The sequence below is a fragment of the Halichoeres trimaculatus genome, unplaced genomic scaffold (genome assembly GCF_033239565.1).
Source record: "Halichoeres trimaculatus isolate MK-OKI-2021-1 unplaced genomic scaffold, fHalTri1.1 fHalTri1_scaffold_11, whole genome shotgun sequence".
Taxonomy (NCBI): domain Eukaryota; kingdom Metazoa; phylum Chordata; class Actinopteri; order Labriformes; family Labridae; genus Halichoeres; species Halichoeres trimaculatus.
In genome coordinates, this window is record NW_027437189.1 from 18,945,659 (window position 1) to 18,960,095 (window position 14,437).

The 14,437-nt window shown below is 39.2% G+C and overlaps 1 protein-coding gene across 2 annotated transcripts; it reads right to left on the bottom strand.

The window, feature by feature from the left end:
* Positions 1 to 36: 36 nt before the first annotated feature.
* Positions 37 to 11,537, bottom strand: znf362b (zinc finger protein 362b). 2 transcript variants are annotated; one of them, XM_074681308.1, is made up of 9 exons: positions 11,243 to 11,537; positions 7,802 to 7,865; positions 7,285 to 7,519; positions 6,992 to 7,096; positions 4,599 to 4,917; positions 3,894 to 4,118; positions 3,607 to 3,685; positions 3,298 to 3,456; positions 37 to 2,193 (listed from the first exon to the last, which is right to left on the bottom strand). In XM_074681308.1, exons 2-9 carry the CDS (start codon positions 7,862 to 7,864, stop codon positions 2,077 to 2,079), a joined length of 1,302 nt encoding a protein of 433 aa, XP_074537409.1. In that variant the 5' UTR covers position 7,865; positions 11,243 to 11,537; the 3' UTR covers positions 37 to 2,076. The 2 variants fall into 2 exon arrangements, with proteins under 2 accessions (XP_074537409.1, XP_074537408.1); XM_074681307.1 differs by having other exon boundaries at positions 38 to 2,193; positions 7,285 to 7,546; positions 11,243 to 11,535.
* Between the last annotated feature and the right edge of the window lie 2,900 nt (positions 11,538 to 14,437).

The window sequence follows — 14,437 nt, forward strand, 5'->3', positions numbered from 1 at the left end:
GTTTATAACAGTCTGTTTATTAAACAAGGTAAAGATACAAAGCTTTTTTTCCTTTTTTAAACATTGATAACCTTAGTTTAACTTCTCAGTCTTGGCTGTGCATATTTAGTTGTCTAGAAACCGTATATGAAACCACAATGCAAGACAGGAAAAAGTGTAATAAATCTACGCAATATCATTTCATAGAGAACATGGGTTAAACAGTTATCATACAGATTACAGCTCAGGAACTCCATGCGGAAGGATAAAAATAAAAATGTTTACACGACTGAATACTGCAGAACACAATACAGAGTAATGGAAATGGGATGATAAAACAGTTAAGGCTTACATGTAAATAACTGATATAAAACATGAATATTAATAACATACAAGTAGACTAAAATAATTACAGAAAGTTCATACATAAACTTTTACAAAACCCAAACAGATCATGTTTATGAAAACTTAAAAAAGAGGAACTTTAGATGAGTAACATGTTTTACAGTACAGCAACATGTACACTTTCCTGTTATCTCAAAAGAGGGAGTAGGTTGAAGAGGCAGGGTCTGTTGTTGGCGTAAATGTTTTCAGGCCAGTGGCTTGAGTAATAAGTTTTTAATCTTTTGAAAACATACTATATACTGTATATGTATCTTACATTATTCTCAGTTCCATCTCCAACGTGACGTCAAGCTGTAGCACCTTTCTGAAGTGCCCTGAAGAACACAGGGTACCCTATTAGTACCATCCAGAGGTTAAAGTTACAGTAAAAATACAACAAAAATACTGTGTACAATAAAAGAATATTAATGAGAAAAAAAAATAAAAGGAGAGGCATCACCTCAACATAAACTCAAAATACAGACATATGGAATATGACTTATACTGCAGTTTATTCCAATGGGTAAAGCTTATTTAGATAAACAAAAAACACTCCACTGGGTCAGAGTAGCTGTACAGTGACTTCACATTTTGGTCCAATGTTTATCCAATGTCAAATCTTAAAAATGACCACTCCAGTAAAATGTCGTTTTACTTCAAGTGTCTTTCATAATTAGGCCTTATTCGAGCACAGCTGGCACTGGTACATGTGCAATTTCTCCACCTCTAACACTAGTCAAAGCTTAACTGGGTAAAAAAAGCAAACACACACTAGAACAAGATCAGCTTCCTCTCAAAACCTCAGCAAGGTTCATATATGGCACTAGCACATAGGACATGAGGAAAACATAATTTCTAAAGCAGTGTTTCTCTGATCATACCTCATGATCATAAAGGTGCCATAAAAGTGAACATCAAATAAGGAGTGAAAGATTTTGGAAGTAAAAAAAAAAAAACATTCATCTTTTTTTCCCTTACACATTTTGCTCTATTTTTTCTCCCAAAGTCAATAATACAACTTTGTAATACAATCATTTAATGTTTTAATTGTCATCTACCGATTGCCTTGCTTTAATTTCAGATGACCCTGTAGATGTGTGAGTATAAACAAAGAAAGTAACAGAAATAGACTGTTATCAGCACAAAGTCAGTACTCTTAGCTGCCACGAGTAATGCCCTTTGGCATTTTCCATCCGACAAGATTGAAACAATTTGAGCCAAAACCACAAGGCCTAAAAGTGCTTATAGATTATCTTTGGATGTCTCCAGAATACACCCAGCAAACTTTTTATTTCTACTTTCTCAATTCATTTTTTAGGGCAAATATCATCTGGCACATTTTAGGAAACCATTTCATGGAAGAGAGGAAGAAAAAAAAAACCCTAACTAAAACATTTCTAATGGCCAATGCATCCGGCAGTTTACATGACGCTTACGAAAGTGCTTATTTAATCTGACGCAAGACATTCTTTGCCAGTCAATCCTCCGAACAACATCTAGCTGTTTTTTTTTTTACATTCACAAAATAACGCTGTGCTCATTTTTGACAGACGGCCTGTGTCGAGATGGATGGAGGCAGCCTGTTAACTGAATGCTCATGTCAGCTGTCATAATGCTAATGTAAGCCTTATGTAGATGGCTGTGGGTGCAGGGCCTCATAAGCTCCAGCCTAAGGTAGACTCTGAATCCGACCTGCTGCCGTAGCTGAGGAGCTCAGATGAGGGAGATGCGGATGGGGATGCTGGGGGACTCGGTCCTCTGAGGCGACTGGTGGCTCACTAGGTGCTCCACCACTGTGTGTTTGGACATGTGCTTCATAAGGTAGGTCTCCTGCAAACACATGCGAACACATGTTAGGGTCCAAAACTGAAGTGCTGCCACCAAACCAACAAAATGTACAACTCCTTCATCCTGGGGATACTTTAAAGAGATTAAAATCTGTGTCACTCAGACTTTTAAGACGTCACAGATGAATTCTCTGAATTTCTCACCAACATTTAATGTAAAAAAAAAAACAGTGAACATTTACTCTCATATCCCTTTACATCAACATCAATTACTAGAAACTATAGATTACAAATGAACACCTGTAATGTCTTTTGGTTACTCCAGCAACAAAGGAAATAATTTGGAGGGAGTTGATGTACACGCTTGGTCTAACCATAGACTGTATAAAACATGGACGTAGTCTCGCCGACGTCACCCGTCTGTTAATGAAGCGGAAAATTAAGCACATTGGCTATAGCAGCCATATTGGTAGTGGCAAGGGCTTTGCCTACATCTATAGGGTGCCTGTCGGTCACATGACCCTGAGCTGTGCCTCTGATTGGGCGAGCTTGCGATCTTAATGTCCTCTGAACGGCCAAGTTAGAAAAAAATTCACCCCCGTACAGTGTGCCAATAGTAAAATTAGCAACTCATAATTCAAAAGGGCTCATTTTAAAAGGGATCATAATTTCTTATTAGATTGAAAAAAAAAACTTGACGCTGGAAACAGTAAATCTTTGCAGTATATGTTTATATTGACTGAGGTTTCTATCACCCCTGAAACAACTCTTCTAGCTAACAGAGATTTTTGATGATAGGACATAGTAAAAAAAACATTTTGATCTTTTATCTAACTTGGCTTGAATGTTTCCCTAACATTAAGAACACTTGTTCTACTCCAACTGGAACTTGTTAAATCCCTTTCACAAAAAGTATGACAAGAACATTTTACTTGCAAAGTACAAACACACTTTTATGTAGGATTAACAGTGAGCAGGAGCATGCTGATGTGTTAAAAAACATTGACAGGAAATGCATCTACTTTCAGTCCATGTGAGCTAAAGGCCATCACCATCTTACCAGTCATCTGAAAAACCTGTCTAAAGCAAATCGGGAAATTCTGGTATGCATGAAAAAAAAACTAACACAAACTTGTGGTTTACTCACTGAGGTGTATGCCCGGCCACACATGCTACAGCAATAGGCCTTTGCATTTTTGATGGCGTGCGCTGACAAGTGGATCTGCAATGACGCGGAGTCTGAGTAGGCACGGTAGCAGTTAGGACATTTATACGGCTTGTCTTTATTGTGCTGCCTCTGGTGAGACTGTGAAGGGAGAAACAGGATTTGTTCAGACAGACTTTAGTGTTAACAGTAAAACAAACAAATCTCTTTTTTGTCTCTGAGCTATTAATAGCAGTGATCTCTTCTCGTTCAGTTAGAACTGTTTCAGTGTCAGAAACAAGTTGTACTGACCTGGAGGTTAGACAGCTGGGTAAAAGCCTTTTCACATCCGGGGTGAGCACATTTATAAGGCCGATCGCCAGTGTGGATTCTGTGGCAACAGAAGAGGTTCAGAAGTAGAAGACAAATCCTTTTAAATTCAAAAAAAGTTTCTTCATGACAGTGAGTAACAAAGTGATGTGTGGGACAACAGATTTGATAGTTAAAACATTTTTATTCATGTTTCAGTCACAACCTTAAATTGCAGATTTCTAACCACAAGTTGACTTTCCCTTTTGTGAGTGAACAGCTGGACCCACCTGGTGTGCTGCTGCAGATGTGACAGCTGACGGAACGAGTTCTCGCAGTAGGAGCAGTGATAGGGTTTGATCCCCAGGTGGATGCGCAGGTGCTGGGACAGATAGGAGGCGTTGGCGAATGTCTTGGAGCAGTGGGGACACTTGTGGGGTTTGGCCTCCGTGTGGGACTTTGAGTGAATCTGCATCTCAGACTTGGTGAGGAAGGTGAGCGGGCACACTTTGCATCTTGGTTAAAAAAAAAAAAACATAAACATTAAACTTCACAGGTTGGTTTCCTATTTGTTGTAAAAAATCTGGCAGAGCTGTGCTGGGCCTGCCCCATAAATGAAATCAAGGTCAGCACACATAATTTTTTTCACTACATAGAGAACTGAGAAAATCTAGCAGCTGGCAATTGGACCATTGAGATAATGATTTGACTTCTGCCACTGAAAACACCAGAAACACCTCATGAAAGAGCTCAGCTGAATAATACCAGGAAGGAATTTGCAATTTTTTTGAGAGTAATAAAAAGGGTAAAGAAATGTGAGTCAGGTGAGTGGCAGATAGATATTAATGTCTTTAAAAGCAATTCCAACTTAAAGTAAAGAACTCTTTATCCTTTAGAACCTGAAATCAAATATTTTTACTGTTTTTTCAGGTTTGTCCTCCATCCTGTGATGATTTAAAACAGAATAACCACTGCAGCAGCTTCTCATGCCTAACCTGTAGGTTTTCCCCTCTTTGGGTGCAACAGTGACGCAGCCTTGGTCAGCGAGGATGGGGTAGGGCACCACCAGCAGAGGACCAGACGGGTTTTCTGCTTTGATCTTCTTCCGTCCTCGGGGTGCTTTGGGTGGGGGGCCTAACAGTCCAGCCAGGCCTCCAGCTTTCATGTGGTCCATGCCAGGACCACTGGCCAGCCCAGAGATGATGTTCACAGAGGGGGCTCCGCCCAGGCGGTTGTGGCTGCTGGAGGTTGGGGTTGTGGGGGTCAGGGCCTCTGAGGTGCTGTGGCTGTCAGGTCGGGAGGAAGGAGCCAGACCTGTGGAGAGGAAACCAGAACTCAAGTCACCAAAAACACCTTCAGCAAGCTGACATGAGAGGCTTTTGATTATTCCCGAAATACTTCTCATGTAGGCTCTAGTTCATTTGATACATGTGTTGTTGAATCCATGACAATGCGATTCAGATTTGTTTTTAATTTTTAATTTTTGGGAATGATGCACCACTGAAGAAATCTGATCAATGATTTTACAATTTCGAAGAAACAAATCAAACTGTGGACTGAAACATGAAAACACTACTCTCCTCGGTCTCCTGAAACAAGAAGTTTAAAACATGGTCAGATGTGGTACAAAGAATGTGTGACTTGAGGCAAATTGGTTGGAAAGTGGAAAACCACTGGTATGGGACAGTTACCAGCACGTTGGTTTGACACTATCTTGTGGGTTCACCACAAGTCAGGGTATCTAGAAGTTTTGTAAGTTCTATCAGTCAAACATTATAATTGCTGCTCTTTAATCAAGCATATCTGTGCAGCATCTTCACATGCTATCTGCCTAAAAACAACAAGTGGCTTTCTTCGTATCATTTCCTGAGTGTTGTTTGCATGCAGCTTGCCAGATACACCATCCTCTCTTTGTTTTTCCACTTCAAGCCTGAAGGAACAGTGAATAAATGTCTTATCTGATGTTTGGCACTATTAAAATACACTGCCTGGCCAGAAAAAAAGTCGCCACCAAAAAAAGGTCACACACTCTAGCATTTTGTTGGACCGCCTTGAGGTTTGAGTACGGCACACATTTGCTGTGGTATTGTTTCAATAAGCTTCTCCAATACCACAAGATTTATTTCTTTCCAGTGTTGCATCAATTTTTCACCAAGATGTTGCATTGATGATGGTAGAATCTGACCACTGTGCAAAGACTTCTCCAGCACATCCCAAAGATTTTCTATGGGGTTAAGGTCTGAACTATTTGTGAAAATGATGTCTTGTGCTGCCTGAACCACTCTTTCACAATTTGAGCCCAATGAATCCTGGCATCGTCATCTTGGAATATGGCCGTCCCATCAGGGAAGAAAAACTCCACTGATGAAATAACCTGGTCATTCAGTATATTCAGGTAGTCAGCTGACCTCATTCTTTGAGCACAGACTGTTGCTGAACCTAGACCTGACCAACTGCAGCAACCCCGGATCATAGCACTACCCCCACAGGCTTGGACAGTAGGCACGAGGCATGATGGGTGATCACTTCATCTGCCTCTCTTCTTACCCTGATGGCCCATCACTGGACTCATCAGACCACATGACCTTCTTCCATTGCTCCAGAGTCCAATGCTTCCTAGCAAACTGAAGCCTTTATTTCCAGTCCACCTCATTGATTAGTGATTTTCTTAAGGCAACACAGCTGTTCAGTCCCAATCCCTCGAGTTCACTTCGCATTGTGCGTGTGGCAATGCTCTTACTTTCACAACTACCCATAGCTCTGAGTTCTACTGTTGCTTTTCTTCCATTTGATTTCACCAAACATTTAAGTGGTGATTCACATTTCTTCCTTGAAGACGTTGGGTCCCCACTATCCTTCCAGTTTTTAATAATGTATTGGACAGTTCTTAACCCAATTTTAGTAGTTTCTGCAATCTCCTTGGATGTTTTTTTCTGCTTGCCAATGATCTGACACTTCTCAAACAGACTAACATATTTTGTCTTTCTTTGTGTCTTTCAACATGGTTGTTTAAGAAATAAGCAGCAACAATTGCACCAGTTGGGGTTAAATAACTTGTTGCCAGCTGAAAGACAACGACCCATCCAGTAATCATCCAAAAGGAGGATCATACCTATTTTCTTAGTTAAATCCAGGTGGAGGCAGTGTATCTAACCACCTACAACAGTGACTACTGAGGATCTCAGCCTGCTGGGCCGTTCTTAATGATCATACCTGCACAAGGTACTCATCTTATTTATCAGCTATTTCCTTCAATGTACCTTTTCTGTTTTTTTTTATATGCCTTAGTCTAACTCTTCTGCTGGATCACATTGCTGTCAGAGGGTAATACTAGTCTTCCCAATACTTCTCTGTTAACAATAAACCAGAGACCAGCTGACTTCAGTACCTGAGCGATGGTTGATTCGTCCAGTTTGCTCGCTAAGCTGTCTCATGTGCCAGTCCTCCCACAGTCCTTTTGCCTTCACTGTCGACTTGTCATCCATACTCCCATCTGGAAGAGTCAGGTGAAGTCAATTTTGAGACATTGACATTCTGCTGATACATGTAACCTTGTCCGGTGGTGAGTATTTGACTATCTGATCAAAGTAAACAAGGCTAAAAATCTCACAATTTTCAAATCTAGAAACGTGTAGCAGTACTTGATGCTGCTGTGTTTGAAACATGAAGAGAGGATATTACCTGGTCCAGAGCTGGAGGCAGGGCGTGCATGCAGAGCGATGTCTGGCTGTCCGGAGCCCTGCGGCTGGGGATGGTGGCCCGACAACTGCTGCGGCTGTGGCTTTTGCACCGACATCCCATGCTGAGCGCTGCCGTCTGGGGAGGAGGTGGGCACCAGCAAAGACTGTTGGGAAGGGGTGGAGGTAGGTGGCAGGTGTAGGGGTCGGATCTTCTCGGCCATCAGCTGCTCCTTGATCTTGTTAATGAGCACCAGGTTATCCAGCTGAAAGGGTTAACGGGTCATGCTCAACAGAAAACAGCCACCGTGTGTGAATGTCATTCACGCCCCAATAAACACATCCCAGGACACAGTACAAGCTCAAGTCTTACTCCTTACAAGACAAACTGGGACAGCCCCTAACTATGAGAGCTGGTTTCACTGTATGACTGGTGCTGAATGGCTGAAGAGACATTCACACATGGATTTATTGAATTAATTGTCATTGTTACAGTGATTACATGATGCTGTTGGACTTACCTGGCCTGGCATGGATGGAGGGGGTGGCCAGAAATACGGGTTGTTAAATCGAGGTTCTGCCATCCTAAAACAAATATTAAAGTCACATTAAACCAACAGTTAACATTGAAGGGGACTTGATACGACTCAAAGCATTGGAGAGTTAAAGAGCTAAATTGAAGCTGAATTTCATAATGACAGACTACCGACATCTTAACTGCAAGAGTGAGCTTTTCCATTTGACCTAAAGTCAATATAAACTTTATTTCATTAGATTCCATTAATTTGTCCTGCTTTGCATGGACCTCCGAGCTACATCGTTTTTTTTTCAAGTTGGGGTAACAATTTGTGGAGCCCAAAGAACCACTATATCTAATTACTGCAGATTGTGTGAACATCCCTAAATACCCAAAATAAATTATTTCAAGATACACTTTAGGATACTGAAGTGGATCGCACTTCATGCCAGTTTGCTGTTATTACCAGACAACCCAACAAATGTTTGAAATGTTTTAGAAGGCCTACATCCTAATAAACTTATTCTATTTTTTTAGGATAAGGCTGAGTACGAAAATCAAATTCAGGAAGGTTTCAATTTGTCAAGGACCATTTTCTCTGCATTGAATGCTGCACAAACACAACCCCAATTCCAAAGGAAGTTAGGATGCTTTTAAAATGTTTATGAAAAATCAGTTTGATGAATTACAAATCATCCTATGTCTATTGGAAATAGAGAAAACATATGAAACAGTCAAACTCTTGAGATTTAAAAGTGAAATGTTGTCAAACTCTTTCGCAACAAAGGATTTCAACAGCTCAGAAGTTGGAGGTTTTCTTTGTTGAAAATTATTTTTCTTTCCAGGTGCACCAGATGTTCTTAATGGGTGTTAAGTCAGGAATACAGGCAGACCACTTCAGCGCCAAAACTTTTTTATGCAAGACCCATGAATTTCGTAGTTCATGCAGAATATGGTTTGAAGTTGTCTTGATGAAAAAAGGAGGGGCAGGCATGGTCTTGATGGCAGCATATGTTACTCCAACACATGTATCTAAACCCTGCAGATGTGCAAATTACTGATGGCCCACACCATTGGGCATGCTGTGGTTCTTCTTGTCTTTGGAGTGGAGGACACAGCGTCAGTGATTTCCAAAAAGAATGTCAAATCTTTTCAGACCCCAGGACAGTTTCCCCCCTGCCTCAGTCCATCTTAAATGTTTTCCTCTTTGCATGGCAGAACTGTAACCTGTGTTTGAGGATGCAGCGTCTAGCTGTGTTCGCGGATAGTGGTTTTGGGAAGTCATTTCAGGTCCATGCAGTGACTTCCACTACAGAGTAATGTTTGTTTTTTGATATATTGCCACTTAAGGGCCTGAATCTCACATCAGTCTGTTGTGAGATTCAGAGATTCTTTTAATCTTTAAAAATATTATAAGCAGTAGATGATAAAATCCCAGAATTACTTTCAATTTTATGCTTAAGAAAATCTTCCAAAACTTTAAACCTATTCCTTGTCATAGTTCTGGAGAAAGTGGCAAACTTCCTCCTGTCTTAACTTTTAAGAAACTCAGCCCTTTTTACCTTTACCATTACATAACCTAATTGGTGTGGGGATGTTTCCCCGTTTTTTGGTTTTTTTTATAACTTTCAGTTTTTTATCTGTCCTTGTTGCGACTTTTTGTGAAACATGTTGCTGGCAAAAAATGTATGACTACATGTCTTTTTCATTAAACAGTACAATTTCTGAGTTTTATTATACTAAGATTGTGTGAATTATGAAATTATATGACGGGGGGGGGGCTGAACTTGATAAACTTTGCTTCCTTCTGCCCCTTCTCGAACTCGCACTTTATCATTATGTGCTTTTTTTTTCCTATTACAAATATTGTTTGTTTTTATGTGCTTGTTTAAGACAAATAAAAATCAAATCAAATCAAAACATGATGCAATGTGTTGCCTTGGCACCATTTAAGATTTTGATTTTCTTTCTTTCTTGTTTTTTAAGTGGGTTAACCATATCTCAAAACATCATAATCTGTTTTACAGAGATTTTGCAATGCCTCAAAACTTTTGGGGAATTGGGGTTGTGAATTAGACAATTTGGCTTCATCTTGGAAGTTAAAAAGAGAGATACAAATTTATCACAAATAAAAGAGGGTGAGAATTTAGCATTTGTAAAAATGAACTCTACTTGACCTTGGTCATATCACGCCTCAAGCTTTACTTAGTACATTGTTTTAACTTTTACTCAAACCCTGTGGTCCAGTTCAGCTGAAGGCACAGGTTTAAGATATTGTGCTTTAACACTATTAACTAAATAAAAACTGAAGATGTGGTTTAAAGGTAAAATAAAGACTAATGAGTTGGCCACATGAATCTGCATGGAGCTTCAGCCAAAATGAAATTTCACAAAAAAATGTATTAAAAATTTTACTAAGATTTACATTAAACCATAATTCGTGTTAAAGACCAAATCAATGACATGAAAATAATAGTTAATTTCAAAGTTGTTATTTTTATTTAATTTTATGTCATATTTTTGACAGTGTGTGAACTTTCTGTGTTACAGTAATGCTTTTATGTAATCGGCTTGCAGTGTCACCTTTAAATTGACACAGGTCAGAAATCATAAAATCATTCATCAGTGTGAAAAACATAGTTTGACAGAGTCCGAGCCGTCTGGTTTGGACATTTAGCCCCCGTTCCTTTTGTCTGAGTGATTTCTTGAAAATAAGTAGACGTCGCTTTCAATTTTCACATAAACGCAGGAAAAAAACTTTCTAATCTTTGACTTTTCGGACATGTAGGCGTTTTGAGAGCATCCCCGGACTCAAACTGATGGAGGGTTTCACGGATCAACCCTCCCGGTGCGACTCAGACATTCTCAGACAGTTTTCTTTAAACATTTCCAGACAAAAGAGAAACAAAAATGGCAGCCTTATTTTTATAAGGCGGGACGCCATATTCTGCAGACCCCCAAAATTTAGGAGCATGAACATTTTGTCGTGAGGATGTAGCGGGGAATAAAAGCGGCCGACGCGAACACAAAGGTGTGTTTATCATGTCAAAGGCATGAATGATTGTTTACGGCGAATTGCAGGTTTGAATAGCCCGGCCTCCCCACCTCTTAAAAAAACTGACACTTCCTACAACAACCATGCCCTGCAAAAACAGCACGGAAACGGACAAGATGCAGGCTCGACCCATACAGCACTCCCGATAAAACAAAATGTAGCAATGCGTTGAGGTCAGAATTAAACCGGCGCACAATGCCCTGTCTCCGTAAAAACGCTGTGCCATCTTAACCAAATTCACTTTGAGGGCTGCTTTTTTTCACATTCTGCAACTTTTGGACGAATCAAAGGACAGCAATCACATTTTGTGCACAATGCACGCACTTAAGAGGTTATCGCGTATCGGAGAAATGCGCAGCAGTGAAAAGGCGATAAGACATGCACAAATACCTTGTGTCCTGGTTGCAGATATTGTCTTGCGAGTACAGCTATAATATAAAAGCTTGATGTTCTTTCTGCCTGCCTTCAGTCGGACCACCGCTTCCGGGTCGCTTTGTTCACTTCTGGGTGCTGCTGCAGGCTCACCAGAAAACAGACACAGAGGAAATATTGTGTTAGTGTTGCTTTGGATTTTTACACGATGACCTAAATAATTCACGATTACGGGACAGCGCATGAATGATGAATTTAATGTCGTTATTTCGGCGCATATTTGGGCTCGATTTTGCGCACAGATCTGCAGGGGTGGAAGTAGCTTGTGCTCAAATTCGTTTCCTGAAATAACAGCGACGCAGTGTAAAAATAGGTTGGCCATAGGAGAGAATAGCACTGCGTTTAACATTTCACTCAAATATCGACTACTTGATAAACCCGACGATGGAGGGAATAAGGATATGGAAAGGAGAAAAGCATCGTTTAGAGTCATATTGCTAAAGCTGCTCAAAGGGACGCTGTTAGGAGTTTCGACCACCACAATCAGTATTATTCTAATCGTCATGTTGGAGATATGAACAAGGCCTTTCATATAACCACAATATTTTCATGTTATTATTTCGATTTAAATTTCTGATGTCCTAAAGTGTCATTGAAAGAATTGGCATTTTCAAATTTTGACAGAATAAAACCTACAGTTTCACAGTCTTTATCAGGCTGTGCAGGTAACCCTCCTTTTGTTCAAATTACTATTCAAAAAAAAAAGGAGTGATAGAAAAAAAACATCTTAAAAGTAAAAATTGACAAGTTTGAATTGATTTATCTTAGTTTTATTGAAAAGCTAGATATACAAAGCATTCAGATCACAGCTTCAACAGTGACATGATTGGCTGCATTTTAACCAAAGACCCAAGCTTTGGACTTCCTCAAACCATTGCTAACTCAGCGTTCTCCTCTGTAAGGATAGGATAAAGACTAAACAAAAGGTTAACAGTGTATATGTAAACCCCTGGAACAAGATACCCCCATCAAGCATCACCAACATGTTTCTATATGACCTTTGTTGTTCACTCAGTCATGACTTATGGACATTAGGGATGGGCGATATTAGGAATTTTGGTATGGATCCGATACCAAGTAAATACAGGTCTAATATCGCTGATGCCAATACTGATACCGATACTTTTTACATAAAATGTAATGATCATCGAATGATTTTGTGAATTTGCTATGAGTTGGTTGATTATGATTATGGTAAAACACAGCACAAATGTCTTAAGTTATATATATTTTTTTAACTAACCACAACAATAAAACAACATTTTAACTGTATTTAAGTGATAAAATAATTATTCTACCACCACAATTGTTCAGGAAAAGAAATCACAAGTGCAAAATAACAAAAGTTCCCTCCCATTTGCACAGGAAGTAAAGTAAAGTAAATTGCTGGACGACATAAGAGAAACTGCAGTATCTATATCATCACGCTAGTATCGATCCGATACCAATACTCATCTTGGTATCGATACTGTCAATATTTAGATCAATACGCCCACCCCTAATGGACATATTGGAATAATGATAATAACAGCCATAACTGCCGGTGGATCTAGTGAAAACATATATAGAGTCTGACCCACAGCTATAACCCATTACTCATCGTCTCCCACCACTCTCTTTTTCGTGTCCCTAAGTAAAACTTAGGGGAAAGAAATAAGAAATAGAAAAACAAAAACAACACCCATATTAACCGTATCAGTAATGATGATGTAGGGAAGAACAGGGTTGTTTGTCACTTTTTACTCTAGCTTGAAATGTTTGTCATTGACACATCTTTCAGTCGTAATTCCCACATTAAATTGAAGCTTGCGGATTCAGTTAAAAATGTGTATCTCTCATTTTTTCAGTTCATTGTAACAAAGAGGTAAAAAACTACCAACTAAGAAACTCTGAAGCATTGCGACAACAATCCCTGGGATAGGGTTGATGATCACACACTTAATTATAATTTTATTTTAATGGGAAAATCTTTTAGAAAGGGGCAAGAAGGCAGAACTAAATTTGAAAGTTTGATTGAATTGAAAAGTTGACAAATACAAAACTTAGAGCATCTGAACAGAAAATAAGCAAGGATTACATAAAGACAGGAAACACACATTTAGGCCAGCCTACTGTACATAACATATACATATGTGTGTGTGACAAGGGTGGTGACTGGACTGGAATTTCTTGTTGGCATCAAAGCTAACAACCATGTATCAACTAGTTAGCTAGCTAATAACAATACAACCTGTAGCAGTATTTAAGGTTAACAGATGTTTTGTTGTAAACCCATCATGTAAGAAGAAAAAACTGAGGAGCTGAATAATTTCACTTTGACATGAAAAACATTAAATGTCCTCTTATCTCAACTTCAGCTGTCTGACTCCAGAGAAGACTATGTTAGTAAACTCTGATCTCAATTCTGTACATTTCCATACCGCAATTTGAGAAGTAGTGACCTCTGGTGGGGAGATTTAATGAGTGTGACACCCAACTCCATTCTCCCCTACTTACAATTAAAGTAATGAAGACTGTATGCACCAGTCAAATGTACAAGAATAATGGAAAAAGAAATAATAGTTATAAAAAAAAAAGCTTGGCATAGCAACATTTACACAGTTACTCCTAGAAATATACAAACAGGATTTGTAAACAAACCATGGGAGAAAGAGAAAAAAAAGATGCAGCACTAATACCTATTGTCCACATTTGGGCTCTATCTCCCCTCTGATTTATTTCAGGAGTCATCCAAGAAGACTTTATATTACCCCCTCTTTCCAGTGTGTTGATTCATTCTTTCAAGTCATATATGACATTTTTTCCAAATGTGCCTTATTTTCCTCATCTCTGCAGCCTTTTCTTGTTTTGAAAGTATCTCATCTGTCTTCAAAACCTCAGATGTGTTAATATCTCTGTTGTGGGGCATTGTATTGGCTGCACTGTAGTTTAAGTAGTTTGAATCTAACTTTTTAGATTTCTATATTTCAGCTGTAACTCAAACAGTTTCAACATTTCTCTAGAGTGATTAAGATATCAGTGTTATCAAATTGCATTCTAGTTCCTGATATAATTCCTTTGTTTTATAATGACCTCACATGTAGTGTTTGGATCATGAAACAAACAGGGTATTTGTAACAAGTATGTGAAAACTCATTCTAGGAAGAATCTCTG

Bases quoted from the DNA above. Each gene is read 5' to 3' on its own strand.
- znf362b (XM_074681307.1), bottom strand. From the start codon at position 7,864: ATGGCAGAACCTCGATTTAACAACCCGTATTTCTGGCCACCCCCTCCA. The intron at 3,686-3,893 runs GTGGGTCCAGCT...CTGTTGCCACAG, and splicing joins CATCTGCAGCAGCACACCAG to AATCCACACTGGCGATCGGC. The intron at 3,457-3,606 runs GTCAGTACAACT...CTCCCTTCACAG, and splicing joins CCCAGCTGTCTAACCTCCAG to TCTCACCAGAGGCAGCACAA.